Raw genomic sequence first — 25769 nt, 5'->3', positions numbered from 1 at the left:
AAAAGTAGCTGTAGTGTACACTGGAAAGTAAATGTTGCTAGCATTCATGGGGTTAAAACTCTTTCCCCCTAAATTCACCCCTCCATTCAGGTTCAGTGAGAATGAGCACAAGAGAAATGGGGAGGGAGGGGAAACAGTACCAGGCACCAACAACCCTAAAGCCATTAACAAAGGCATAAAATAGGGATAATATGGTCTATCCCTGTCAGCCCTGGAAAGGATCCAAAGGCCACCTGGACACAGTCCCTCCCATAAAAGGCAGGATCACCCACCCACCAGCACCACCTCTGCATTCCATCTCAGACATCAGAATCCAGACTATAGAAAGAGAACAAAGTAGGCAAGTCAATAGCCTACCCAATAATCTTCAGAGAAGGTTAACTGAAACATTACAGAGCCTCCTCTGAGCGCTATAGTTTCCATTGAAGTGGCTGACCTGTCACTTCAGATTACATTACGGAATGTTCCTCAATTAAAAAAAACAAACCCAGACACAGAAAATTAGCACATGTGGGATAGGTGCTTTTTCCTTCATATGGTAATTTTCTGTGCAGGGGGGGGAATTGTATGAAGGTGCATTTATTCACACGAAATGGGTTTAGCACCTCAGTGAGAATTAAGCTTTAGCTTCTCCTGCTTGTAAAAATAACAGCACAATCCCCCTTGTCTGTGTTTTTTGCCCACTGGGATTTAAGTTTCTGGTATCTACAAAACTGCAGCTACAGCTTCTACTAGACAAACTTTCCCACTTTCATTTACAAGCAGAGTTGAGCAGAAGGGACAATTTTGATGGGTCGAGCTTCTCCTGCCATTGTTGCAGGATGATGAGACAAACTGAGGGTGCATACATGCTCTCATAGCTGCACTACACAAGGAACCTCCAGGGCTGCAGAGGCAGGGAGGGAGACCTTTTAAGTGGTTTCCTGGAGGCTGTGGAACAATCTTCCTCAAGAAATTAACTTGCATACCTCTTTTTGTAAGCCAAGCATATATAGAGATGGAGAAAACATTAATCCTCCTTCTCCAACAACTTTTTATGTTAGAAACCTATTGGAATTTTGAACTAGAACTGTTATCTGTTCCCTGTTACCTTTTCCACCTTCAGGGAGAAAAGCTGCTGGGGGACAAACACAGTATTTCCTCTTGGGGAAAATAATTAAGCACCACAACAACCAACCACTGCTCAAATCAGATTCACAGCTCTCCCCAAGCTAACTTTCAGTTAAAGAAAAAGGTTGGGAGACTGATACTGTTCATAGAATCACAGAGTTGGAAGGGATCCTCAGGGTCATCTACTCCAACCCCCTGCACAATGCAGGAAATTCACAAATACCTCCCCCTAAGTTCACAGGATCAGCATTGCTGTCAGATGGCCATCTAGCCTCTGTTTAAAAACCTCCAAGGAAGAAGAGCCCACCACCTCCAGTTGCATGATCATTTCCCTCTGCTTCCCAGAAAAACAGCAGATCTCCAGACTACACAGATCAGTTCCTCAGATGAAAATGGCTGTTTTGGAGGGTGGAGTCCATGGCATTAAACCCTACTAAGGTCCATCCCCAATCCTCAGCATCCACCCTCAAAATCTCAAGAAATTTCCCAACTCCTCAAATAGCCAGAGCACCTGCACATCAAGAACTAGCTTCGCCCCAAAGAGTTACACTGGAATTTCCAGCACAATGAGTTCCAATGAATCCCTCATCCATATTTCTTTCCTTTTGGCAATATGTTCTCTGTCTTTTACTACACAATGGAAGATAGGAAAGGGAATTGACTCCAGAACGAGATAGCTGCTTAATGTTTCCGGCTTCAACGTGAGCTACCAGTTGGGACATGAGCCAAGCTGATTTTAAAAACAAAACAAAAAAGTAACAGGAAGGCCTCGGATCTTCTGGGGGAGTGGGAATGGCTACAGCTTTGCAGCATTTTAGGCTTCTCCAAAAATCCCAGAATCCAAACTTCTGACCTACTTCAGTTTACAAGGGCTGCAGGCAGTCAACAATGGCAGACAAAGGGCTGGCACAGGCTGTGATGGAAGTGGTCCTACTGCAAGGTAGAGGATTTTTGAGCATCAGCAAGAACTGAAAACAGACCTAAACAGCACAGTCTACTAGGAAGGTCTCCTGTGCAAGGCCCCCTGCTATGAGGCAGGCAATGGCAAACCATCTACCTACTTGCCTTGAAAACCCCATGAGGTCGCCATAAGCCAGCTGCACCTTGACAGCAATAATAAATGTATTAATATTAATAAATGTATTAATATACATGGAAATAAGACATGGATTCATATATAGTAAGTACCACTGGATGTCCCTGGGGCAGCTTCAGCTTGGTTTAACGGCTGGACGAGGACCTGGGTGACCGTAGCTGAAATCCCCAATCTGCCAAGAATGCTGATTTGGTGACCCTGGACCAGTCACTCTATCAGCCTAACCTACCTCACAGGGCTATTGAAAGGATAAAATGGAGGAAGGAAGAACAATTTTTTTTGGGGGGGAGGGGAACAGTGAGGTACAAATGTCTAAAATTAATAAATAAGTGGGTAGGTGGCTTTAGGCAAAATAAACTTCCCTATAGCAATATGATGACTATGGTACAAGCCTACCTTACAGGGCTGTTAAAAAGATTAATGATACTTTCAATACTTTCAATATTTTGGGAGAAATGCTCTATATATAACGAGCTGGATATCAAACTGATACTAAAAGGTTATTATCCTCAGGACTCATGAAACCCTGGCTCTTTCCTCACTGTGTGAGCTCGTTCTATCTTGAACAAAGCTGAGCTGTGAATGGAAGCTATGAACAGCATCACTGGGAGAAGATTTTGTAGCTTCTGCCACTAGCCTTGGGCAGGCTGTCCTCCAACACAAGGCAGCTAGAGAACAAAGCCCCCTTTTCTGATGCAAGGTGCCTTCTCTTCCTATCAACTTGGTCAAACAGGGAAAAGCCAGAAAGAGGAAGGATAGTATTTAAAAACACCAGGGTACACAATTGGCTTCATTCAAGAGAAACCTTGGGGAAGGGCAGGTTTCATTGATCACCGTTTCCCTAAGAGGCCCTCTGATTGGGGGGGTGGGGGAACACTGAAGGATGCCTAGCCTTCTAGCTGGGAACAAATAAACTTCACAGTGCATTCTTCACGTAAGCACTACAGGAGATCATACACCTTTGTACAAAAAAGTTCATTTGTCTCAAGTTAGTATCACTGCTTGATGTCCTAATCTATGTCTGTATTCGCATCAACCCGCATCAACCATAAATATACATTATGGGAAAAGAGAGGCGGAAGGGGAAAAAAACGCATCATTGTACCATTCTGCCTAGGAATACAAGAGGAGCCCTAGGAGGATTCAGAATTCAAGAGGTAGCCCTACCATGACATAAGGCAGATCTTCAATGCCATTGGAAGACAGATGTGAACCACAAGTCAAAATCATGTTTACTTCAATGATAATGGCCCCTTGTTAGGTAATGGGGATTTCTCATCTAGGGCAACAAAATGACTCCATCTGCCCCGGCATAATCTTGAGAATGCACACTACCATGGGTTTTTCTGCTGAAACTACTGGAAGTGTAGCTACTACTGTAAGGTTGACTTTGTTATAAAGAGCTGGGTTTTTAAAATCCTCTTTAAGACTTGCATTGATGAGAGAAGAGCCACAAACCTCCTATCAACCGCTGAATTCTTTTTTTGCCCATCTGGAGGGTAACAATGAACTATAAACTGGATGTAAAAAGAATGTCTGATTTTAAACAATTAAGAGGTCATAAGGAAGGACCCATCCTCTTTAATGCAGGTCAGCAGCACCCTCCATATCACCATGCTGTGATGATGCACAGGGTGGGGGGGAAAGGCTGACTTCCCCTGCCTTCTGAACACACATCCAGGATTGTTAACAAAAAAAACAGGAGAAGGCTGTCTCCACATTCCCTGCTGGGCAGCTTCCTGCTGGCCATCGTCAGAGACAGAACCTAGCGCTCTGTGTGCCTCTGATCAGACCCAGAATGGAAGTTCCACTTCGTCGACTGCCGACTGCTGCCAGCATGACAAAAAAAAAATAACAACTTGGTACAAAAGAAAGGGGAGGAAGATAAGTTTTAGGAAAAGACAAAAAGAAGTTGATACACAGATAAATAAACATACCTATATTACCCTTCCCAAACAGATCAGCTTCTTCTGCGATATCCCAAGAGAACAAAGGACGGCTGGATCGATTTGGCTGTTGGCAGCTTTGACGCATGAATTAAATGGCACACGGCAGCTCCCTTGTCCCGTTTCCCCACTCTCCCCTGCCCCACGCACAAGTGCACAGGGCCACCGTCTCCTTCTGATGTCCGTTAACAGAAAACAATGATAACAACACGCAGGGTCTGTTCCCCAAACCGCAATGAATCTGTGGATTATTACTGGCGAAAGGACACAGCAGCTGGTGGGGGGGAGTCAGCTGGGAAGGGGCGCTGGGGAGAGGGGGGTAGGAGATGGCAGTCTTCCAAAGGCCATTCATTCTCAGAGTAGCTCAAAAGAATTGTGGGAGGGAAAGGAGAGATAAAATGGGACTTGCACCCCTACTCTTTCCCGGGTATCTGAAGAGTAATTATAAAAACCTCTGCGAGCAACGGTTAATTTAGGATATGGGATCATATGCTGCCCTGTTTTAGTACCAGCATTATCCACTGTGCTGAATACTCTACAAAGTAGGGAGTCCCCAACCAAACTGAGAGCCCCCTCCTATGATGTAATTATCTGGGTGTTCCTGCACATGGAAGTGTGCCTAATGTTCCTGCCAAAGTTTTACAGCACAGTGGCAAAAAAACAAAGGAGAGGTGGCAACTTTTTCCAGATATAGCAACAACACTTAAAATTCCAACTATCACACCCAAAAGGGGAACAGAATTCTCTGTAAAAACTAATCTCAAAAGTAGGACAAGAGACAGCCAGGCCTGAGGTTAACTTGAATGGGTACGTAAGAGCATCTATGGCCATTCTGGTATATGTTAATGATACCAAATTATAGTTCAGCATGGGGACTCTCCTTCCAATTACTTGGTCCTATCCTAGGCCCATATGTTCTCCTCTGACCATAGACAGAGTATTCTTCTCCCACTAGTGCAAGTATAGATCTTGTATGACCTTCTTTCTGTACAACTTCTGATTCGAAACCACTTACAGAGATTTTAAGAGCAATACTCTATTTATAGACCATGGCTAACAATATTGTGGTTGTAGTATTCTGTGTGAGCTGCTCAAGGCTTAGTTTGTATGATGGCCCATATCCTGAGCCCATCTTCAATGCTGGGACTCAGATCTTGAGAATTATGAATAAAGATGCAGCGCCTGTGAGAGTGTACATACAGTGTGCCATTCCCTTACCCAAGGCATGGCTTGAAGGCATACTGATGATGGCTGCAAGGGAACCAGCTGCATGCCCCTTTGAGTTTCCTAAGAGAAAGGTGAGACAGAAACAAAACAAAACAGCACCAGCACCTCCCTTTAGAGGTGGATAGAATCAGAGTTGGAAGGGACCTCCAGGGTCATCTAGTCCAACCTCCTGTCCAATGCAGGAAATTCACAAATACCTCCCCCTAAATTCACAGGATCCACATTGCCATCAGATGGCCATCCAGCCTCTGTTTAAAAACCTCCAAGGAAGGAAAGCCCACCACCTCCCGAGAAAGTCTGTTCCACTGAGGAACCACTCTGTCTGGAAGTTCTTCCTAATGTTGATTAAAAAGTCTTCTAAATGTGTGAGACCTGAATTCCAGTCTGCATTCAACCCTAGTAGCTTTAGTTCTCCTGCTTTAAATGATAGCAAAGTACTTTATAAGGGCCAATTTGTGTGTTTAAAAGTCCTCATTTCCCCCTCTTCATCAATCACTCTGGGAGTTAGGTGCTGGAATATAATTCTAGAAAATCAGAGAGTGAATTTGGAGTGAGATGACTGCATGCAGGGAGAAAGGGTTAATCCTTTCCAGGTTCACCATAAATGGTCCTGGATGCCACTATTTACCCTTCTGGAGAAACAGATGGATTAATACAAGTTTCCCCAATGGGGTAAAAAGTGGCTCCCAGGCCATTCTCCAAGTTAGGAAAACAGAGAGGTGAATTAAGCCTCTCTCTGTTTGGTTCTGATCTGAATTAGGTTCACACTTGCCTGGGGATTAAGTGCAGAGCATGGAACTCCCTGAATGGTCTGTTACAGGAGGACTTTGTAATGTGTGGATTTGTTTTCACAGCATTGTTTGAGCACAAGAGAGGGATTCTCTTGGGAAACTGGATTAAGCAAACTTGTGGTCCCTTTCAAACTTTATGTACTAGATCACACATGCAGTCTCATTGGGTGCTTTCACATGGCAATTGTTAGCAAGTGGATTTTGCTGTTCTTGCACAGTAAAAATCCAGTTGCAAAGCATGTTATTTAGTGTGTGTGAACACACCCATTGTTCACTGAATAACATTCAGAGTGGTCACCTGCATGGGTGAGAATGAGCCCTCAGATCAAATACTAGATGGACTGAACTATAACCATGCATTAACCTCAAGCATTATGTTTCTCAGCAGAATTACAGTCACACATTTCAATGGATTTACACTGATACATCCAGGTGTGGGTGACCCAGGAACACACCCAGACTTGTGAATTGAACCTACTGCTACCCCTTAAGACAGATGCTGCGTACCACCGTCAAAAGAGGTGGGCACAATGCTTGTCTCTCTCTCATGGGAATGGTTCCGTCTCATTTTCAAAAACTCAGCCTTCACAGAAACATCTGCCTAATCGGCTGCCACACTTGGCATCAGGGAGGGTCTCAGGGCTGTTGGCAGAGCTGCCTGCTAAAGCTGCCAAATGCAGAGGGCATGGCTGGCCCCTCGGTTGCACCAGCCTGATGGAAACGTCTCACTCTCCCCCTCCTCCCCCCTCTCTTTTCACTCTGTTCTCACAGCACCAGCTGGGGCCTGGGGAGCCTCCCACCATCCAACAAAAACAAGTCTGGAGCTTTGGAGATACTAAGGCCTCATTTTATCATGCCTGCTATTACTTCACAAGATCCTGCAGGGGAGGATGGGAAGACAGACAGTGCTAAAAATTTCTAAATCAGAGGTCTGGGGGCTGAAACCTGCTTGGAAATTTTCATCTCTTATGTGCATGCCTATCATAGGAGAGTGGGGGCTGGCTGTGGTCACGTCAGTGCTCAGCACATGGACAGAAGCGTTCTCTTTGCTATTACTTCAGGTCTCAGGCCTGGAATAAGAGATTGTGTCTTGGATAATAAAATAAGTACCCCTCACTGAACTAAGGGCACAACTAAAACTTAATCTGTCATCTTCACACACACACACATCAGTAATGGCACCAAAACAAACATCATGGTCCTAAAGAGAGGAAAACTTTGAGCAAAAGGATCCCTAGCAAATGCTTCCCCAGTTTGTTTCTCACTGGAAAGGAAGAAGACTTTTGCAAACTCCCTCATGGCACTGTTGCACTTCTGTTTCAGTTTGGAAACTTTTACTAATGTTCAATGTAAATCTGCCATGTGATTCTACACAACTTCCCCCACTCACCCCAGATAGAGGCATGGCAAAGAGCAAACAACAAGGGACACAATCTCAAGCATGTTTACTCACTGACTTCAACAGAATTCACTTGTTTGCTGGTACTGATGTTTAGGACTGCATGCTTAATCTAGAATGACTGGGTTCAAATCCCACCCATCTTGCTTCAGAGGATCCAGAGGAGGGTGATGAAGATGATGAGGGTCTGGAGCCCAAGTCCTATGAAGAAAGGCTGAGGGAGCTGGGTATGTTTAGCCTGGAGAGGAGGTGGCTGAGAGGTGATATGATCACCATCTTCAAGTACCTGAAGGGCTGTCATATAGAGGATGGTGTTGAGTTGTTTTCTGTAGTCCCAGAAGGTAGGACCAGAACCAACGGGTTGAAATTAAATCAGAAGAATTCTGACTCAACATTAGGAAGAACTTCCTGATAGTTAGAGTGGTTCCTTAGTGGAACAGGCTTCCTTAGGAGGTGGTGGGCTCTCCTTCCTTGGATGTTTTAAAACAGAGGTCAGATGGCTATCTGACAATAATGCTGATCCTATGAATTTAGGGGGAGGTGTTTGTGAATTTCCTATGTTGTGCCGGGGGTTGGACTAGATGACCCTGGGGGTCCCTTCCAACTCTATGATTCCATTATTCTTTGGCTTTGAGCAAGTCACTCTGGTTCTCAGACGCAGTTCTCCATCCCTACTGTGGGAATGCTAGTGGACTGCTTCACAAGGTCATTAGGAGGATTAACAAAGGTTTGCAGGTGCTAATTCACACCTTTTCAACTGGCTTAGCTTTTGGGGGTCATGGTTCTATGGGATTACATTTTGCCCTGTTTTAACCCCAAAACATCTGCATCAAGCTTTTTGGTGGGTAAGAAGTATATTGATTTGCAACCGTTTCTTGCTGTAAATGGGAATGCTTGTTAGGAGGAAAATGGAAGTTTTAGATCATATTTTATTTCACAACTACAATCAAGGCACAAACTTATTAAAGAAATCACACTATCATGTAGAAGTGCTTATAAATCACCCCATATGGCAAACACTCTAACACAATATCCTTCCCCATCTCCTAAGTGAGGGTAATGAAGGGGTTAAGAGTGGGAGGAAGCAGTTATAAACAGTGGCTGTTCCCTTTCCTCTGCTGTTTCATTTCACAAGGTTACCCCAAGGGGTTTTTTGCCTTTACATAAAAAAAAAAATCCACACAGTGCATAGCTGTGTTCTAGGGAGGTAGACTTCTCCCCCCACCCCCACATCCACACTCAGTTGCTCTTGATTACATTTTGTTTGACATGGAAGACATAAAGAGACACATTCACACTAGAAAAAAAGAATAACCTCTCAGTGGTTTTCTTTGGGGAAAAGATACACACAACTCCCAGGACAAAGCCAGCCCCTTCAGGCTGGCTTTTTGGCACTACCCAGAAACCAGATTTCAGAAGCATTCTTCTAAAGACTCAAATACACAAAACCTGAAGCCTGCGCCTGGAAGTTTTAGACTGAGCACAGAGATCTTGCCCAACGCCACGTGCTGCAGCACTTGCGGGGGAGGGGAATGCAATGGGGCTATCGCATTAGAGCAGACAATCCCTTTCCTCCCCCTCAACTGGGTCTTTTAGGTTAAAAATGACTTTGTACTATTGTATTGGAAAAAGGAAAAAAATGGTAGTTAAAGTCAAACACGGGCTGACTCAATTTATCTTGAAAGCATTGTCTAACTTTTGCTCCTGGGAACACTTCTGCTTTATTGCCTGAAATACTGCTGGGAAATGAAAAGAAAAAACACCCTGTTCATTAAAAATGATAGAAGGACGCAGAAAACAAGCAAGAAGAAGCCTAAGATATGAAGCCTAGGGTATGAAGATTTCAAATAAAAGGGACACACTTGAGCTTTGGGGTCTGTTCCATGCAGTTGCGACTCTGCTGTAAGCACACTAACATATGAGATATCCTTTTATGATGTATCTACAGAGGATTGATTGTTCAGGGAATAAGGGGCAGTCCTTTAAAATAATGAAAGGGACATCTGGCAAGCCTAGATCTCAGATCAAATACAGGGTGTGGGAGGGGATGACTGTTGAAAAAAGGCAAAATGATAGGTTTCTTTCAGTGCCAGGAGAGGAAAAAAATGATTTGCCAAAATGTACAGGGGCCACGAGAACAGATCATTATATTCTGATTTTGGCTGCAATCCTAAGCAAGATAGAAGATGTAATGGGAACTCAATGAAAGCCACCAGGCTTTTACTTCCATGTAAAATGTGTTCAGAGTTGAGCGACAGAAGTCCCGAAAGCCTACACAAATTTATAAAAAATAAGATTAAAAGGAAAACGTGGACTTGTGTTTGTGTCTCACACTGATTATTTTAAAACTTGCTCTCAAGCAAGCAGAATCCTTCCAGACTCTGGGAAAAAAGGTTCTGCTCAAGCAGAAAACAGCAGATTCTAAAGGAAAGAGTTTTTAAAAATAGTGATAAACCTTTGAATCTCAAATAGATACCCCCCACACACACACACACACGTGCTGACTGTACACACACACACACACACACACACTTTCCCAATAGCCTGTTTGCCTCTAATGCTGAAAAAGTTTACAAATGCCTAGCCGTTAATGTTGCAGCCAGGGACAATCACTGGATCCTGATGGTTACACAGATGCCCCTCATTCTGTGGAAAGGTAGAAAACCACAATGCAAAGCATAGCAGTAGATTGCCCCACACACGTGCCCCCCAAACCCATGCTACAATAAATCAAATAGCGCAAAAAGCACTCCAGAGACTTTGGTCTTCTCGCCAAAACATGGTAAAAGTTTTGAAGGTTCCCCACATACTTTCACGCACCAACTTATGCCTAGACAAGGCACAGTTAAACACCCCACCCTAGCCGTTGCTCTTCACACGACTAACCTTCAAAGCAAACTCCTTGGTACGATCAATCCTAGATCTGGCCAGTGATTCTATCCGAGACATAATCCAACGCTGAACCCCACTGATTCCCAATCGATCTGACTGGGTCTCCCACTGCTTTGATTCTTAGGTGATGTTTTGGGCATGAAAAGCAATTGAAAAAATCAAAATGGAATAGCGATAAAAAGAGCAGCTAGAAAGCTGAATGAATGAAGTTCTATTTGGGGAAAAAAAGCGGAGAGAACGTGTGCCACACAGACACCCTTCAGGCTGACTCTGCTTCACACATCCAACTCACAGCACAGGAAGTTAACTGGCCGAGCTCAAAACTGTTCTTGGGCTGTTCAAACTGCTTTGCTCCTCCTCTAAGATGAAGGGGGAGGAGGGGACTGACTGATGCTTTGGTTTTACATCACCTTAAAAAAAAAGGATGCTGGAACAGGCAGTTCAATGCCTGAGGAGGAACAAGCTGAAGCAGGAAGAAGCCCAAAAATGTCTACAGAACCTCCAGATGTCCCCAGTTTTAGGGATTATGTACCATTCTAGCTGTTCTGACACTTCCACTCTAGTTGCATGAGCTGCTCCTGTATGCATGTCAATAAAAGGGATACCGAGTAAAGTAAAACAGCCCATGTGGCTAGCTTCCCACAGACATCTCACAGGGCAAATGAAGAAAGGCAGCTTCTCCCAAGAACTTTAGCCTTGCATATAATATGTCACAACCAATTCACAACTCGACATTGCAAACCTCCCCACCCCTCACTGAATCCTTTCCCTCAGCTCACTGCCAAAGGATTATTTCAGGTCTCCACTGAAAGCACAGTAGCTATGGGGAAACCCTTGAAACACCATCTATGAGCAAATACCATGTCCAGGGCCAGCTGGCTGCAGCAACCTCTACAAACAGGATTCAATCATTTCTGGTGGCATATGGTGGCACAGTCAAATGACAAGGTGGATCAGGCCGAGACATGAAAATCCACCCCTCACTAAATAACACTGGATGTGATGAACCATGTACTTGCAAAGCCCTAGTTTATTTCTGTAAGCTCTAGTTTATTTCTGTAAGGTTTCTTCAATGATTTGTGCCCAACTCTATCTTGCACCCTCCTACCTTTAATAGCAGAGATTCATGTGAAACTGCAAAATCTATTTTGTGTACAATCCAAATAAGGGCTGCAGTACTGGAGGACCATTTTTCTCCATGCAATATTATATACTCAATGCCCTCCCTGCCTAGCTACTAATTGCTGACAGGTATAGGTATCTGTAAGAGCCCCGTGGCGCAGTGTTAAAGCTGCAGTACTGCAGTCATAAGCTCTGCTCATAACCTGAGTTCGATCCCGGTGAAAGCTGGGTTTTCAGGTAGCCGGCTCGAGGTTGACTCAGCCTTCCATCCTTCCGAGGTCAGTAAAACGAGTACCCAGCTTGCTGGGGGGAAAGTGTAGATGACTGGGGAAGGCACTGGCAAACCACCCCGCAAAAAAAGTCTGCCGTGAAAACATTGTGAAAGTAATGACACCCCAAAGTTGGAAACAACTGGTGCTTGCACAGGGGACCTTTCCTTTCCCTTTCATAGGTACCTGTAGGTTTCCTGTTGCAAGTCAAAAAGAGCTCAGAGAATATGAATATATGGCACATGGAGAAAAAGTTAACTCTTCTCTGTACTATGGTTGCCAGGTTGGTGTTGGAAAATACCTGGAGACTTTGGGGGGTGAATCTAGGAGAGGGCAGGGTTTAGGGAGGGGAGGGGAGGGGCCTCAGCAGGGTACAATGCAATAGCGTTCACCCTCCAACAATGCAATAGCGTTCACCCTCCAACACCGCTATTTTCTCCAGGGAAGCTAATCTCTGCCAGCTGGAGATCAGCTGCAAAAGCGGGAGATCTCTAGGCCCCACCTGGAGGCTGACAACCCTACATTCATTTCACTTTTGTGAAATGTGCCCTTCCCGCCTGTGATGCATCTATTTTGTTCTATTGTTTTGGTTTTTATTGTATTGTTTTAAATTTAAATTGTTTTATTGTTCAATTTATGTTGTGATCCGCCCTGAGCCCATTATGGAAAAGGGCAGAATATAAGCCTACTAAATAAATAAATACTCTGTACCACAGCCCAGACTCCCTTCCCTACAGTTTTTAATATTTTAAAGAACCACAAGTGGTCCCATTCATATGTAGTTGGTTCCTAAGGGGGCTCCTAAACCTTACCTCACAGTAAGGGTGTCCCTACAGCTTTCTGCACAGGCTGGGAACTGGCATGCATGAAACACAGCACAGACTACAGGGTACACTTAAAGAATCAACCAGACCCCAAAACAACTCTATACAGATGGGAGATGCAACATCAAATTGGTAGCATATAAGCTACCTTTCAATATAGCACAGCCTGAGCTTTCATATAAAACACCCTATAGCAGCAGAGGCACAGCATTGACTAGATAAGGGTTCCGCAGCATGATGCTTGTGGGTGTCATGTGTGCCATGGTACCTGTCAGTACTTTTCTTGGTGCACACTGAGCCTTTCAGAAAGGGTGCAGGGTAACTGTAAAGCAGGGTTTGTTATCGGCCTCCATTATTCAAATGAAAATTGTTAAAAATGAAAAGTCAAATAGATTCCTGACTAGTCTTGCTGACAACTTCCTTTTGCAGAAAGTGAAGAAGGAAACAAGGGGATCTGCTATCTTGGATTTGATTCTCACCAACAAGGAAGAATTGATTGAAGAAGTGGAAATAGTGGGCACACTGGGTAGTAGTGATCATGTGATTTTGGAATTCACAGGTAAGGGAAAAGCTATATGTAGTCAGACTTATAGGTTGGACTTCAGAAAGGCAAACTTTGATAAACTTAGAACTATGCTGGGTAAAATCCCATGGTCAGATATACTTAGGAGGAAGGGGGTTCAAGAGGGGTGGGAGTTTCTTAAAAGCGAAATACTGAAAATGCAATCACAGACGATTCCTATGAGAAGAAAAAAATGGAAAAAAGCCTAAAGAAGTCAAAGTGGCTTCATAAACAGTTCTCTAAAGACTTGAGAAATAAAAAAGACTTCTTTAGGAATTGGAAGGAGGGCCTTATAACCAAGGATGAATATAAACAAATCACCAGTGCTTGTAGAGAAAAAGTTAGGAAAGCTAAAGCTCAGTATGAGCTTAGGCTGGCCAAAGATGCTAAAAACAACAAAAAAGGGTTCTTTTCTTATGTTCAGAGTAAGAAAAAAAGCAAGGACATGGTAGGCCCCTTGTAAGGGCAAGAAAGTGAAATTGTAACAGGTAATGAAGAGAGGGCGGAACTGCTCAATTCCTACTTTTCCTCAGTCTTTTCTTCTGAGAGGAATGGTGCTCAACATGGCAAAAACAGAACATATAACGAGGGTATGAAGTTCCAATCTAGGATCAGCATAGGGGTAGTACATAAACACCTAGTTTCTTTAAATGAAACTAAGTCCTCAGGGCCAGATGAATTGCATCCAAGGGTTCTAAAAGAGCTTGAGGATGTAATTTCTGAGGTTCTGGCTATTATTTTTTAAAATTCTTGGAGAACAGGAGAGGTGCCGGAAGACTGGAGGCAGGTGAATGTTGTCCCCATCTTCAAGAAGGGGAAAAAAGACGATCCAGGTAACTTGATGTCTATACCTGGAAAAGTTTTAAAACAAATCATCAAACAGTCGGTCCTGGAACATTTAGAAAGAATGGATGTAATTACTAAGAGCCAGCACAGTTTTCTCAAGAATAAGTCATGTCAGACTAACCTGATCTCTTTTTTTGAGAAAGTGACTACCTTGCTGGATCAGGGGAATGCTGTAGACATCGTTTATCTTGATTCCAGTATGGCTTTTGATAAGGTTCCACATACTATCCTTGTTGACAAGTTGGTAAAATGTGGTTTGGATCCTGTTACCGTTAGGTGGATCTGTAACTGGTTGACAGATCACATCCAAAGAGTGCTTGTGAATGGTTCCTCATTCTCTTGGAGAAGAGTGACAAGTGGAGTGTCTCAAGGATCTGTCCTGGGACCTGTTTTGTTCAACATCTTTATCAATTATTTGGATGAAGGAATAGAGGGAATGCTTATTAAATTTGAAGATGATACTAAATTGGGAGGGGTTGCAAACACAGAAGACGACAGAAACAGGATACAGGATGACCTTGACAGGCTGGAAAACTGGGCTAAAACCAATAACATGAATTTTACCAGGGATAAATGTAAAGTTCTGCATTTAGGTAGGAAAAATCCAATGCATGGTTATAGAATGGGGGAGACTCGTCTTAGCAGTAGTAAGGAGTAAGCAGGTGTTGGGAGTGAGCAGTGAAGTGGCCAAGTTTGCAGATGACACTAAATTGTTCAAGGTGGTGAGAACCAGAGAGGATTGTGAGGCACTCCAAAGGGATCTGTTGAGGCTGGGTGAGTGGGCGTCAATGTGGCAGATGCGGTTCAATGTGGCCAAGTGCAAAGTAATGCACATTGCGGCCAAGAATCCCAGCTACAAATACAAGTTGATGGGGTGTGAACTGGCAGAGACTGACCAAGAGAGAGATCTTGGGGTCGTGGTAGAAAACTCACTGAAAATGTCAAGACAGTGTGCAATAAAAAAGGCCAACACCATGCTGGGAATTATTAGGAAGGGAATTGAAAAGACATCAGCCAGTATCATAATGCCCCTGTATAAATCGATGGTGTGGTCTCATTTGGAATACTGTGTGCAATTCTGGTCACCGCACCTCAAAAAGGATATTATAGCATTGGAAAAAGTCCAGAAAAGGGCAACTAGAATGATTAAAGGATTGGAACACTTTCCCTATGAAGAAAGGTTAAAATGCTTGGGGCTCTTTAGCTTGGAGAAATGTCGACTGCGGGGTAACATGATAGTGGTTTATAAGATAATGCATGGGATGGAGAAAGTAGAGAAAGAAGTACTTTTCTCCCTTTCTCACAATACAAAAATTCGTGGGCATTCCATGAAATTGCTGAGCAGTCAGGTTAAAACAGATAAAAGGAAGTACTTCTTCACCCAAAGGGTGATTAACATGTGGAATTCACTGCCACAGGAGGTGGTGGTGGCTACAAGCATAGACAGTTTCAAGAGAGGGTTAGATAAAAATATGGAGCAGAGGTCCATCAGTGGCTATTAGCCACAGTGTGTACATATATATATATGTGTATGTGTGTATGTGTGTATATATAATTTTTTTTGGCCACTGTGTGACACAGAGTGTTGGATTGGATGGGCCATTGGCCTGATCCAACATGGCTTCTCTTATGTTCTTAGTATTTGTGAAAAGGATCTAGGGATCTTAGTGGATCATACGCTGAACATGAGACAACAGTGTGATGCGGTGGCTAAAAAGGCAAATGCAATTTTGGGCTGTATCAACAGAAGTATAGTGTCCAGATCATGTGATGTGATGGTATCACTTTACTCTGCTCTGGAAAGACCTCATCAGGAGTATTGTGTTCAGTTTTTGGCACCACATTTTAAGAAGGATATAGACAAGCTGGAATGGGTCCAGAGAAGGGCACTGAAGATGGTGACCAAGTCCTATGAGGAAAAGTTGAAGGAGCTGGGGATGTTTAGCCTGGAGAGGAGGCAGCTGAGAGGTGATATGATCACCATCTTCAAGTACTTGAAGGGCTGTCATATAGAGAATGGTGTGGAATTGTTTTCTGTGGCCGTGGTAGGAAAAATCCCAGTGGGTTGAAATTAAATCAAAAGAGTTTCCGGCTCAACATTAGGAAGCACTTCTGGACCGTTGGAGCGATTCCTCGGTGGAACAGGCTTTCTCAGGAGGTGGTGGGCTCTCCTTCCTTGGAGGTTTCTAAACAAAGGCTAAATAGCCATCTGACAGCAATGAAGATCCTGTGAATTTAGGGGGAGGAGTTCGTGAGTTTCCTGCATTGTGCAGGGGGTTGGACTAGATAACCCTAGAGGTCCCTTCCAACTCTATGATTCTATGAAAAAGTTTTCTATTCCTCTGGAGGAGGAGGAGGAGAATTGGTAAGTCAGTGTGTGATTCCATTCCCCCTTTAGGATTTCCTTTGTCCCAGGAGGCATGAGGAAGGATGTATTTTGTTTGGTTTCACCTCCTGAGGCAGCCATTTTGGGTTTGGCTGTGCCTCCTGTGGAAGCCATTTTGTGGTGGCACTCATTATCATCCCCTCAAAAATCCAAAGGTACTTGCAGCAGCCACAAAAAGGTTGGGGACCCCTGGACTAGACTGTGTGTCAGTACAGTGATTTTTAACTTTTCAGACCCACCCTAAGTGGCAGCAGGTAGTCCAGTGAACATGCACAGTGTCATGAGCCCTGACGAGGAGGAGCTGGAAGGGTTAACAGACCTGGAAGAGCTGCCAGCCAGTTCCTCAGCTGAACAAACAGCAGCTGGCCCATCAATCACTCTCCAGGCACCAGTGTCAGCTGTTGACAATCAATCTCCTGTAAGCTCTCTTCCTCCCATAAGAGTTCGGAGCAGGCTCCGGAAAGAACTTTCAGAGCGAAGACATGAGGCATGCCGATGCTTCAGATCTCTCAGTCCTGAGTTCTAGCAGAGTCAGGAAGCAGGCTGATTGAGACTCCCATACAGCTCCCACCCAGGACCTGGTAACCTTGTGGAAGCAACAAGTCTATTCTCTGGCTTGCATCCACGCTCCTTCCTGATCCTGACCTGCTTGATTTCCTTGGCACCCTGACCTTTTGGCTTTTGGACATTGACTTCTGATTCCGGTTTGTGATTCTGCATTGGTGACTTGGCTTCTGCTTGACTTCCTGGACTTTGACCTTGGACTGGCTTTGGACTCCTGCCTGCCTGCACTCTGAGAATGTGACACACAGGACATCACAGTCCTACAACAGAATGAGGATGAACCATAGCCTCTGAATTTACCTAGGCTACAAAGAAATTCTACTTTGGAGTGTCTTTGCCTCATCCTCATGCTGCTCCTTTCAGCATGGATGCAAAGAGAGGCAGGGCATCTTTGAATCCTACACCTATGCAGTAGCAGTAGGTCCTTCAAAAAAGGCAGCTCTATAAGGCTCCATGACCCACTTGAGGGACTTGGTGCTCAAGGACTGAAGACCATGTCTTAGAGGACATAAGCAGAAGAACCCAAGAATTGACCCATGCAAGGAACAGGATGAGGAGAATCACAAGATGCTAGAATTTACCAAATAAAAATCGAGTTGGGACTTGGGAGATTTTTGAATACCCACTAAACTGCTGAGCTTTTTCTACCAAAAAAGCACTAAAAAGAGGGATACAAAGGATCACTACCCACTCCCTGCTAACACTGCTGAAGTCTGTGCTCTATCCTCTCTATGGCTTATTCGCTTACTTAGTGGCCAGCCTCCTACTGATTTTGGTCAAGAGGGTGATTTTTGGTAGAAACAGTGTAGAAAAAACCACACAATTGTCCCAAAATAGGCTGTTCAACAGGTACTGTAGCAACTATACAATATGTAAGCTAGACACTGCACAGCTTCTTGCTGCTCATGTGCATGCACTGATAAGTACATGTGCTAGACAGAAGAGGCATCTGTTTCCTCACTCAGATGCTTAATTTCCAAGAATTCTGTGGAATGGCCTGGACCCTCAGGAATCACAAGGCTAGCCACCCATCCTAATTTTGTAAAGCATCTCTCAAAGGCTAAAATAGGGAGAGTGATTTAACAGCAGCTAGCACTAGGAATGCATTGCTGGTTATAAAGGGGAGGGGGAGCAGTTCAAGCATATATAGAAATTACTCTTAAACCAGCAGAGAAAATCTGGCAGGAAAACAGAAGCAAGACAAGAGAGAGAGAAGTTTTCATCTTTATGAAGTTCTGGAAAGAGACACTTATTGAAGGAACTTTGCCCTTGGCAAATAAACAGATAAATATAAAAGTCACATAGATTTCTTTGTTTACTTGTTTCTCACACATACACACAAAACACACTCGTATAGGGATAGACATTTCTTGGGACAAAAATAAAATTGCATATTTAGAGCTTAACCCCAACATTTGGGACATTTGTGTGAAGCTGTATTCTCTCCCCACCCCCCACCCCAAGCAATACAAAAGTTGGGGTGGAGAAGAAGCCCTAAGAAGTGGCAGTTCAGCTGGACAAAGAAGGGAAAATTAAATCAGCCCCGCCCACCCCCTGCACACACCATAACTAAAGAGGAGTAAATGGCTACCACTAATCTGCACAGGAGTTGGGTTTCCAACTCCATGTTGGGAAGGGATACCAATTTGAGGGCAGAGCCTAGAAAGGGCAGAATCTGGGGAGAGAGCGCAGCAGAAATGTGACATCACAGAATCCATCCTCTGAAGCTGCCATTTACTCTGAGGGAACTGATATCTGAAGCCTGGAGATCAGTTCCAGGAGATCTCCAGATCTCATCTGGAGGTTGGCAAGCCTAAGTAAAGACCTGCTCCCCGGGCTGGTGCTAGGGTTTTTGCTAGCCCCACCCCGAAATTTAAAAAACAGAGAATTGTAGGAGAAATGAAGAAACTTGAAACTATTTACATTTTTAATTTAATTTTTTATTTTAAAATGGATTAAGCAATAAAATGGATTAAGCAATAAAAATTTCGATAATAGTATCCGTTTAGCTGGAGGTGCCAGGGACAAGACCTTCACATGATCATTTCTACTTGATCCTTTTAGTTGGGGGTGCCAGTGACAAGACCTTGTGCATGCAAGAAAGGTGCTCTACCACTGATCTATGGCTCCCACCCCATGGCTCTGTTAATGTAGAGCAGGAAGGATGAGTGGCAGCATACAACTTCAACAGGAGCCAGTTTTTAGAAACTGTAATTGGCTCTTCTTCAGCTTTTACAATTGGTTAATTTATCCCTACCGGGCTCCAAGGAGCACACTGTGCAGGCGCCGTCCGCTTTCGCATTACAGACATGGGGAACACAAAACCGACTGGGCAGCATCTGCAGTCCATGGAGCCTGCTTTCCATTTGGGAAGGCTCTCTCGGCTTGGCTTCGCGAACGAAGATTTAAGAAGGGTGCAGGCTTCAAGGAACACACATGCTGGGTGTGGGGAGAGGGGGCACTTCCTAGTGCCCCCTAGGCCAGCTGGCACCCTAAGCGGCCGCCTACTTGGCCTACTCCCACACACCGGCCATGCCTGCTCCAGAACAAAGTAAGAAGTGGAAATAGCAGAGAGTAAGTGGTTAAAAGGCACAAGTCAGAAAAAAGGGCCGGTTTGCTAATGCTGGCAGAAAGACTGAGAGAAGGGCAACCAGCAAGGCCCAGGGGGTATTCATAGCCTAGGGAGACCAGACATTCCTCAGGAAAGGAAAGGGTGAAGGCATTCCTGGCCAGGAGGAAGGAATCTCAGGGCCTAACCCTGCAGTAAGGGTGCAGTGGCATGCAGTGCCTGCAGCTAAAAAACTCTGTGAGGAATCCTGTCCCAGGAAAGAGGCCTAAATACTAGACCTGAGACAAGCAAGAAAGAGGACAAGTATTGTTTGTTTGGCAAGCAAGTCTCTTTGCCTCAGGATGTGGCTATTAATTCCAGAAACTTCTATGAATGGCATCCTGGTACCTAACAGTTATAAAGAAAGCTGGAGGAAGAAAGGATGTCCCTATAGGGAAGAGGCCCCTAACCCAGGATGCTTCAAAGGCTGCTTTAGAGGGTTGACGGAACAAAATTACAAAATTACCCTTTGTTCCAGAACTAGATGGTCCCAAAAACCCCTAATGGATGCTCCTTAATTTAATCTGTATTGTGAATGAGCCTTAGAAGGCAATTTGGTGTGGAGAGAACAAACCACAATTTGTTAACAGGGTGAAATAAGAACTGATGGGAGAAGAGAAAAGTACAAAGGCATTTGGGTATTTCATCATAACTTTTTAAAGTATTTGCCCAGATTAAGGCTGCTGAAGTGATTAGATGCTTTCTGTATGAAGAAACACTCAAGCAATTGGACCTCTTTAGCACAGAAGAATGTGAATTTTATTCTGTCCCTTTTGCTTTTCAGAAATTGAAATTCATATTTTAACATCCAGCCTCAGTAACTGAGATTGTTACAGAATTCCTACTGCTGTATTGATTTTAATGTTTTTTAATTCCTCCCCATTGTCTCAGTGTGAATTGTGAGCTTCTTGGGGCAGCAAGGCCAGCAGTGCCCCAAGTGCCTCTTTGGGCTGTAAAGTGGCACTACATTAATAATTACTAGAAACTACAGTTTAAATAATGACTAGTTTAAAGCTGCATGCACATTCAACAACAAACTTTGAAAGTCCACTGGCTTGCATACTTCCGCCTTCCTTTTGCATGTTCTCAGAAATCATATTACTTCCCCATCCGCAGCAAACTATAGATCTCTTCCATCCCCAATTCCTCAGACATCAGGTATGCCCGAATTCGCAGGTATTCCCGAAATTACCCAACTTTCCTCCCCTTGCCTCAGTCTTACATACACAAGGTCACGATGCAGGCTGAGAAGATTGCTTGAGAGGCAAAGTAAGGATTCCAGGTTCCCAGACTCTCTGCTAACCCCAAATCCAAAATGGGCCACACAAACTGCTGCAATAATTAAATAGATTTAATCTTCTTTGCTGCAGCAACAGGGCTGCTTCCCTCCAACTGGTCTGTTAGAGTCTAGATTGAGAACAAAATGTCAGTGTGCAGCTCCAGAGCCTCTCTCTGCATTTGGCTGCTATTATATGTGCGAGAAATTTTCTTCTTGACCTTCCAGGTTATTCATTGACTGAGGTCAAGTAAGTTAGAGCAGCTGCAGGAGCCTGGTTCCAAACAGGACATTGCAATAAAGCAACTTCTGCACCTTCCCCACTCCCAAACCAGAATGTTTCAAACCTGATCAACAGAGGCTGGATGTTAAAGAAAGCCTGAAGAGTTTAGGGCTTTTCAGTTTGGGGGAAGGAGGGTGATGAAGAGGATATATGAAAAAGGTCTATAAAAACCACACACAGTGAGGAAACTAAAAGAAAGTCTAGTGGCACCTTAAAGACTTTCCACAACTTAGTCATCTATTGAAGTGAGCAGGGCTGCCAACACCAGGTTAGGATATTCCTGGAGATTTTGGGGTAGAGTCCTGGGAGAATGGGGTTTAGGAAGGTGAGGGGCCTCAGCAAGATGTAATGCAAGAAAGTCAACCCTCTAAAGCAGCCATTTTCTCCAGGGAGACAGATCTCAATTGTCTGGAGATTAGTTGTAATTCCAGGAAATATCCAGGTTCCTCCTGGAGGTTGGTAACCCAAGGTGTTACAAAAGCTGATTCACAAAAGCTTACGATGGAGTAAACTTTGTTAGTCTTTAAGGTGCCACTGGATTTATAGTTTATTATGCCGTGATAGACTTAACATGGCTTCCATCTGAGGAGAAAACGTTTTCCACCCCCTTCTCCTCCCATAACATTAGAGCTTGAGGGAAATCCGACGACATTGATGGGAAGGACAGACATAAGAATGTACTTAACATATAATTAGTTTACATAATTTACTGCCATAAGCTTGGCCAGATCTATCATTACTGAGTGGAACCTCCATGTTTAGAAGCAACATGCTTCTGAATGCTGGTCACTGGTAGGGAGCAGCAATAAAGAAAACTTTGGTCTCTGGGAGCTATTAATATGGTTTCAGGGGACATCTAGCTGGGCCACTATGGAAATAGGTTCTGGGCTAAATGGATCTTTTGGTCTCATCCAACAGGACTCATGTTCTTATCCCCATCTCTGCTCTGAAACTCATTGGTTGACCTTAGCCAGTCACTCTTTTGTAGCCTAACCTGCTTTACAGAGTAGTGATAAAATGGAAGAGAACAGAACTAAGTGTGTTGCCCTGAACTCCTTGGAGGAAGCACAGGAGATAATCAGAATTACATTTATATATTTCTGCACACACAAGCACTCACACTCATAAAGCCTATAGAGAAGCACAGCTGGAATTTTTTCAGGAACACCCATTTTGCAGAGATAAAGCCAGGGCACTTTGATGCACAATGCTGGGATCGTTATTTAAATTTCATGTATCTCCACAGTAATTATGTCTTCTTGATTGACCCTCACCTATGCATGGTGCTACACACTGGAAGATCAGTTGATCAAACTGAGATGCCAGGCAGAAAATAAGTTTGACTAAAAATTGCTCCCAAACCACTATCAGGATTTGCATTTTTAAAAGCACCTGGAACTGTAAGCTGCTTGGTGTGCACAAAATGCTATTACAAAAACTATTACAGATACTATTACAAAAACAAAATCTTGTTTCTCTCCTTAGCAACCCCCATTCATTTAGATCCTACAGGTGCTTGCAATATTTTTTCATGTACAAAGGATACCATGCATCAGCTGTTGGGAAAGACCATTTTCTGCCCAAGATTCTGAAGAGACACTCAAACTGAGAAAATACTGAACTAGATGGATCAGTGTTCTAACTCGTCATAAGGCCATTTTATGCATTCATATGAACTAGTTAAAATATGTTAACCTTACACCCACACAGCCTTCCATTCCGCTTTAAATCATAAAGAACTATCACCACCATTCTGGTCTCATACACATAGAGACTAAAGCATAGTAGGGTCACACTAAGACATAGTATGAGGAGACCCATAGACAGATGTCCTTTGGGTTTGTAAAGAGTAAATAGCAGGCACAGTGGGTCCTCATTTGAATTAGAGCTGGGGGAGGGTATTTAATCCTTTCTCTCTGTGCTGTTGTCTTAACCTCAATTCCCACCTCCCAGCTGCTATTTGCCAAAGGGGGAAAAACAAGGGACCCACAGTTGCTAGTACCCTCAGCAAATACTAGGAGATTTTGAGGGCAGTGCCTGAGAAGGCTGGTGTTTGGGGAGGATCTGACATAATTTACAGTTAATCTTTAGTGTAAGAATATAGAGACATGGGAAAATTCCTGAAGAATTACTATGGAGGCCATTTTCCAGTCTCAATTTCTCAAGGGTAGAGGACTGGGGCGTAGAGTAGGGGTTACTTGCCACAGGTAGGCAAATGGGAAGCCTAAGGAAACTTGTTACTAATCTTCTTAACAGTACATTTATCTTGATCCTCATTATGGAATTATTTTGAAAGTGGTCTTAACAAGTACGGTAAATTTAATAATGCATTCCACTTAGAAATGCTGAAAACCACTCCCTGACACGTTGTAAGGTGGAGTTCTTCGATTATTTCAGTTCATGCCGATAGGGTAAAAACAGGGAGTTAAAGAGTAATTAGCCATGCCAATAGATCTCAATGTGTCAACTGAGTCACAAAGTATCCCAAGTTTTTAAATTACCTCACAAAATCTTGGCAGCCATTTTGGATTGTCTAGACAACCAAGGACAGTATCAGCTGCCATAGTTCCATTTCAGTACTCAAAGTGAATGTGATAGGAGAGGAGGAATGGGGAAGCAAATTTACTACTTGACAATTCTACTAGTTTTGTAAACTGAGGTCAGGTCTATCAGAGTACATAGCTACTGTACATGACTGGTGGGTTGTATTCAGCTTGACAGGCCACAACTTAAATTGTGCCTTGTTTAAACAAATGAAAATCTCAGGGTAGCAACACTCAAATAAACAACTGTATGCGGGTAATTTAAACAGGTTCTTTCTTCCTCAAACAATTTCGATGATACTTGATCAGCACTCCTGTTCAGATCTGCACAAATTTTAACAAGTGCTCAGCCTTTGCCTTCAGATAATAAAAACAAAAGCACCAAAGCCACAATTTAAAAGCCGCCTCAAGTTGCCCATGCAGAAAGAAAACAGATACCCAGGAATGAAGAACCATTTGCGCAAAGTTCTGGCTAGTTATCAATTTCTGGAAAGTTTGGTGCTTTCTAAAAAAAGCCCTCTAAAGCTCTATGTCATTTTTTCCAAATAAAGCTAGCAAGAAGGCCCATTTGGAGATTAAAAAACGAATTACTCCTCCCTCTTCACTTTCCTACCCTTAGGGATCTGGCATACCCTCTTGCCAGTAAGCAAGAAAAACACAGCAATGATCATCCAAAATTTGAAGAGGGAGATGCTAAAGATGTCCTCGTGGAAAGAACTATATTTATCCTGGAGGAACATTTCAGCAAAAAACACCCACAGGCATTCTGTTAGATCTTGAGAGGCCAGAGATGCAGTCCCTGGCTAGAGATGCAGACAAAAAGTGAGCCCTTCAGAACTTGGGACTCGGAGGCCTGGAAGGAATTCCATTTCAGTGCTAGGAACCAGTGTAGGGAAATGTATCACAGTAATAGAAAGAGGTGCCTCAGAGCACCTGCAAAGCACTTCCACTTCACCACCAACTAACCACAAGGATCAACATATCTGGGATTATAATTTCCCCTCCACTAAAGCTTAGTCCCAGAACCTATTTCCATGCCAGGATTTGGAACATTATGAAGCAGTAATTTAGAAGAGAGTTTCCCTAAAATCGTGTAGAAATCAGGCTTGGGAACCTGGCAACCAGCAGGGAATGGGGGTGGGGATTACCAGGAATGGGAGGGAGGCTCAGATGATAACTCCAGCAGCATCACCACATCACTTCTGGCATGTACAGGAAGTGACATCATCACATTGCAAAGTCGCAGCAATGTTCTGGTATTTGGGCTAAAACTCCAAGGCATAAATGGCATCAGGGGTTTTTTTGGTAGAAAAAGCCAAGCAGGAACTCGTTTGCGTATTAGGCCACACCCCCTGATATCAACCCAGTTGGAACTGCATTCCTGCTAAAAAAAAGCCCTGAATGGCATTATCCAGACATTGCTAACATGATGGCATCACTTCAGATGATCAAGAAGTATCTGAAGTGAAGTATCATAAGAACATAAGAGAAGCCATGTTAGATTAGGCCAGTGGCCCATCCAGTCCAACACACTGTGTCACACAGTGGCAAATATATATATACACACACACACACACACACTGTGGCTAATAGCCACTGATGGACCTCTGCTCCATATTTTTATCTAAACCCCTCTTGAAGGTGGCTATGCTTGTGGTCGCCACCACCTCCTGTGGCAGTGAATTCCACACCCTAATCACCCTTTGGGTGAAGAAGTACTTCCTTTTATCCGTTTTAACCTGTCTGCTCAGCAATTTCATCGAATGCCCACGAGTTCTTGTATTGTGAGAAAGGGAGAAAAGTACTTCTTTCTCTACTTTCTCCATCCCATGCATTATCTTGTAAACCTCTATCATGTCACCCCACAGTCGACATTTCTCCAAGCTAAAGAGTCCCAAGCGTTTTAACCTTTCTTCATAGGGAAAGCGTTCCAGCCCTTTAATCATTCTGGTTGCCCTTTTCTGGACTTTCTCCAATACTATAATATCCTTTTTGAGGTGCGGCGACCAGAACTGCACACAGTAC

General features: G+C 43.7%; 1 protein-coding gene across 5 annotated transcripts in view; it reads right to left on the bottom strand.

Moving 5' to 3' along the window:
* Positions 1–25769, bottom strand: part of ARHGEF2 (Rho/Rac guanine nucleotide exchange factor 2) — a 205905-nt gene that overhangs the window by 64159 nt on the left and 115977 nt on the right. Inside the window, exon 1 of one of the 5 annotated variants that reach the window (XM_060253357.1) lies at positions 20865–20888. The exons of 2 other annotated variants lie outside the window; for them this stretch is intronic. Coding sequence is in view for 1 of the 3 variants with exons in the window: in XM_060253348.1 (XP_060109331.1) it covers positions 10456–10518 (63 nt within the window). In the remaining 2 variants the exon portion in view is untranslated. Of the gene's footprint in view, positions 1–4152; positions 4313–10455; positions 10769–20864; positions 20889–25769 lie in introns of those variants that run through there. 2 more of the 5 variants (XM_060253348.1, XM_060253364.1) reach the window with 2 other exon arrangements.

The sequence above is a fragment of the Heteronotia binoei genome, chromosome 1, assembly GCF_032191835.1.
Source record: "Heteronotia binoei isolate CCM8104 ecotype False Entrance Well chromosome 1, APGP_CSIRO_Hbin_v1, whole genome shotgun sequence".
Lineage (NCBI taxonomy): Eukaryota > Metazoa > Chordata > Lepidosauria > Squamata > Gekkonidae > Heteronotia > Heteronotia binoei.
The sequence above is the reverse complement of the archived record's forward strand: the minus strand, read 5'-3'. Positions and strand labels throughout refer to the sequence as shown.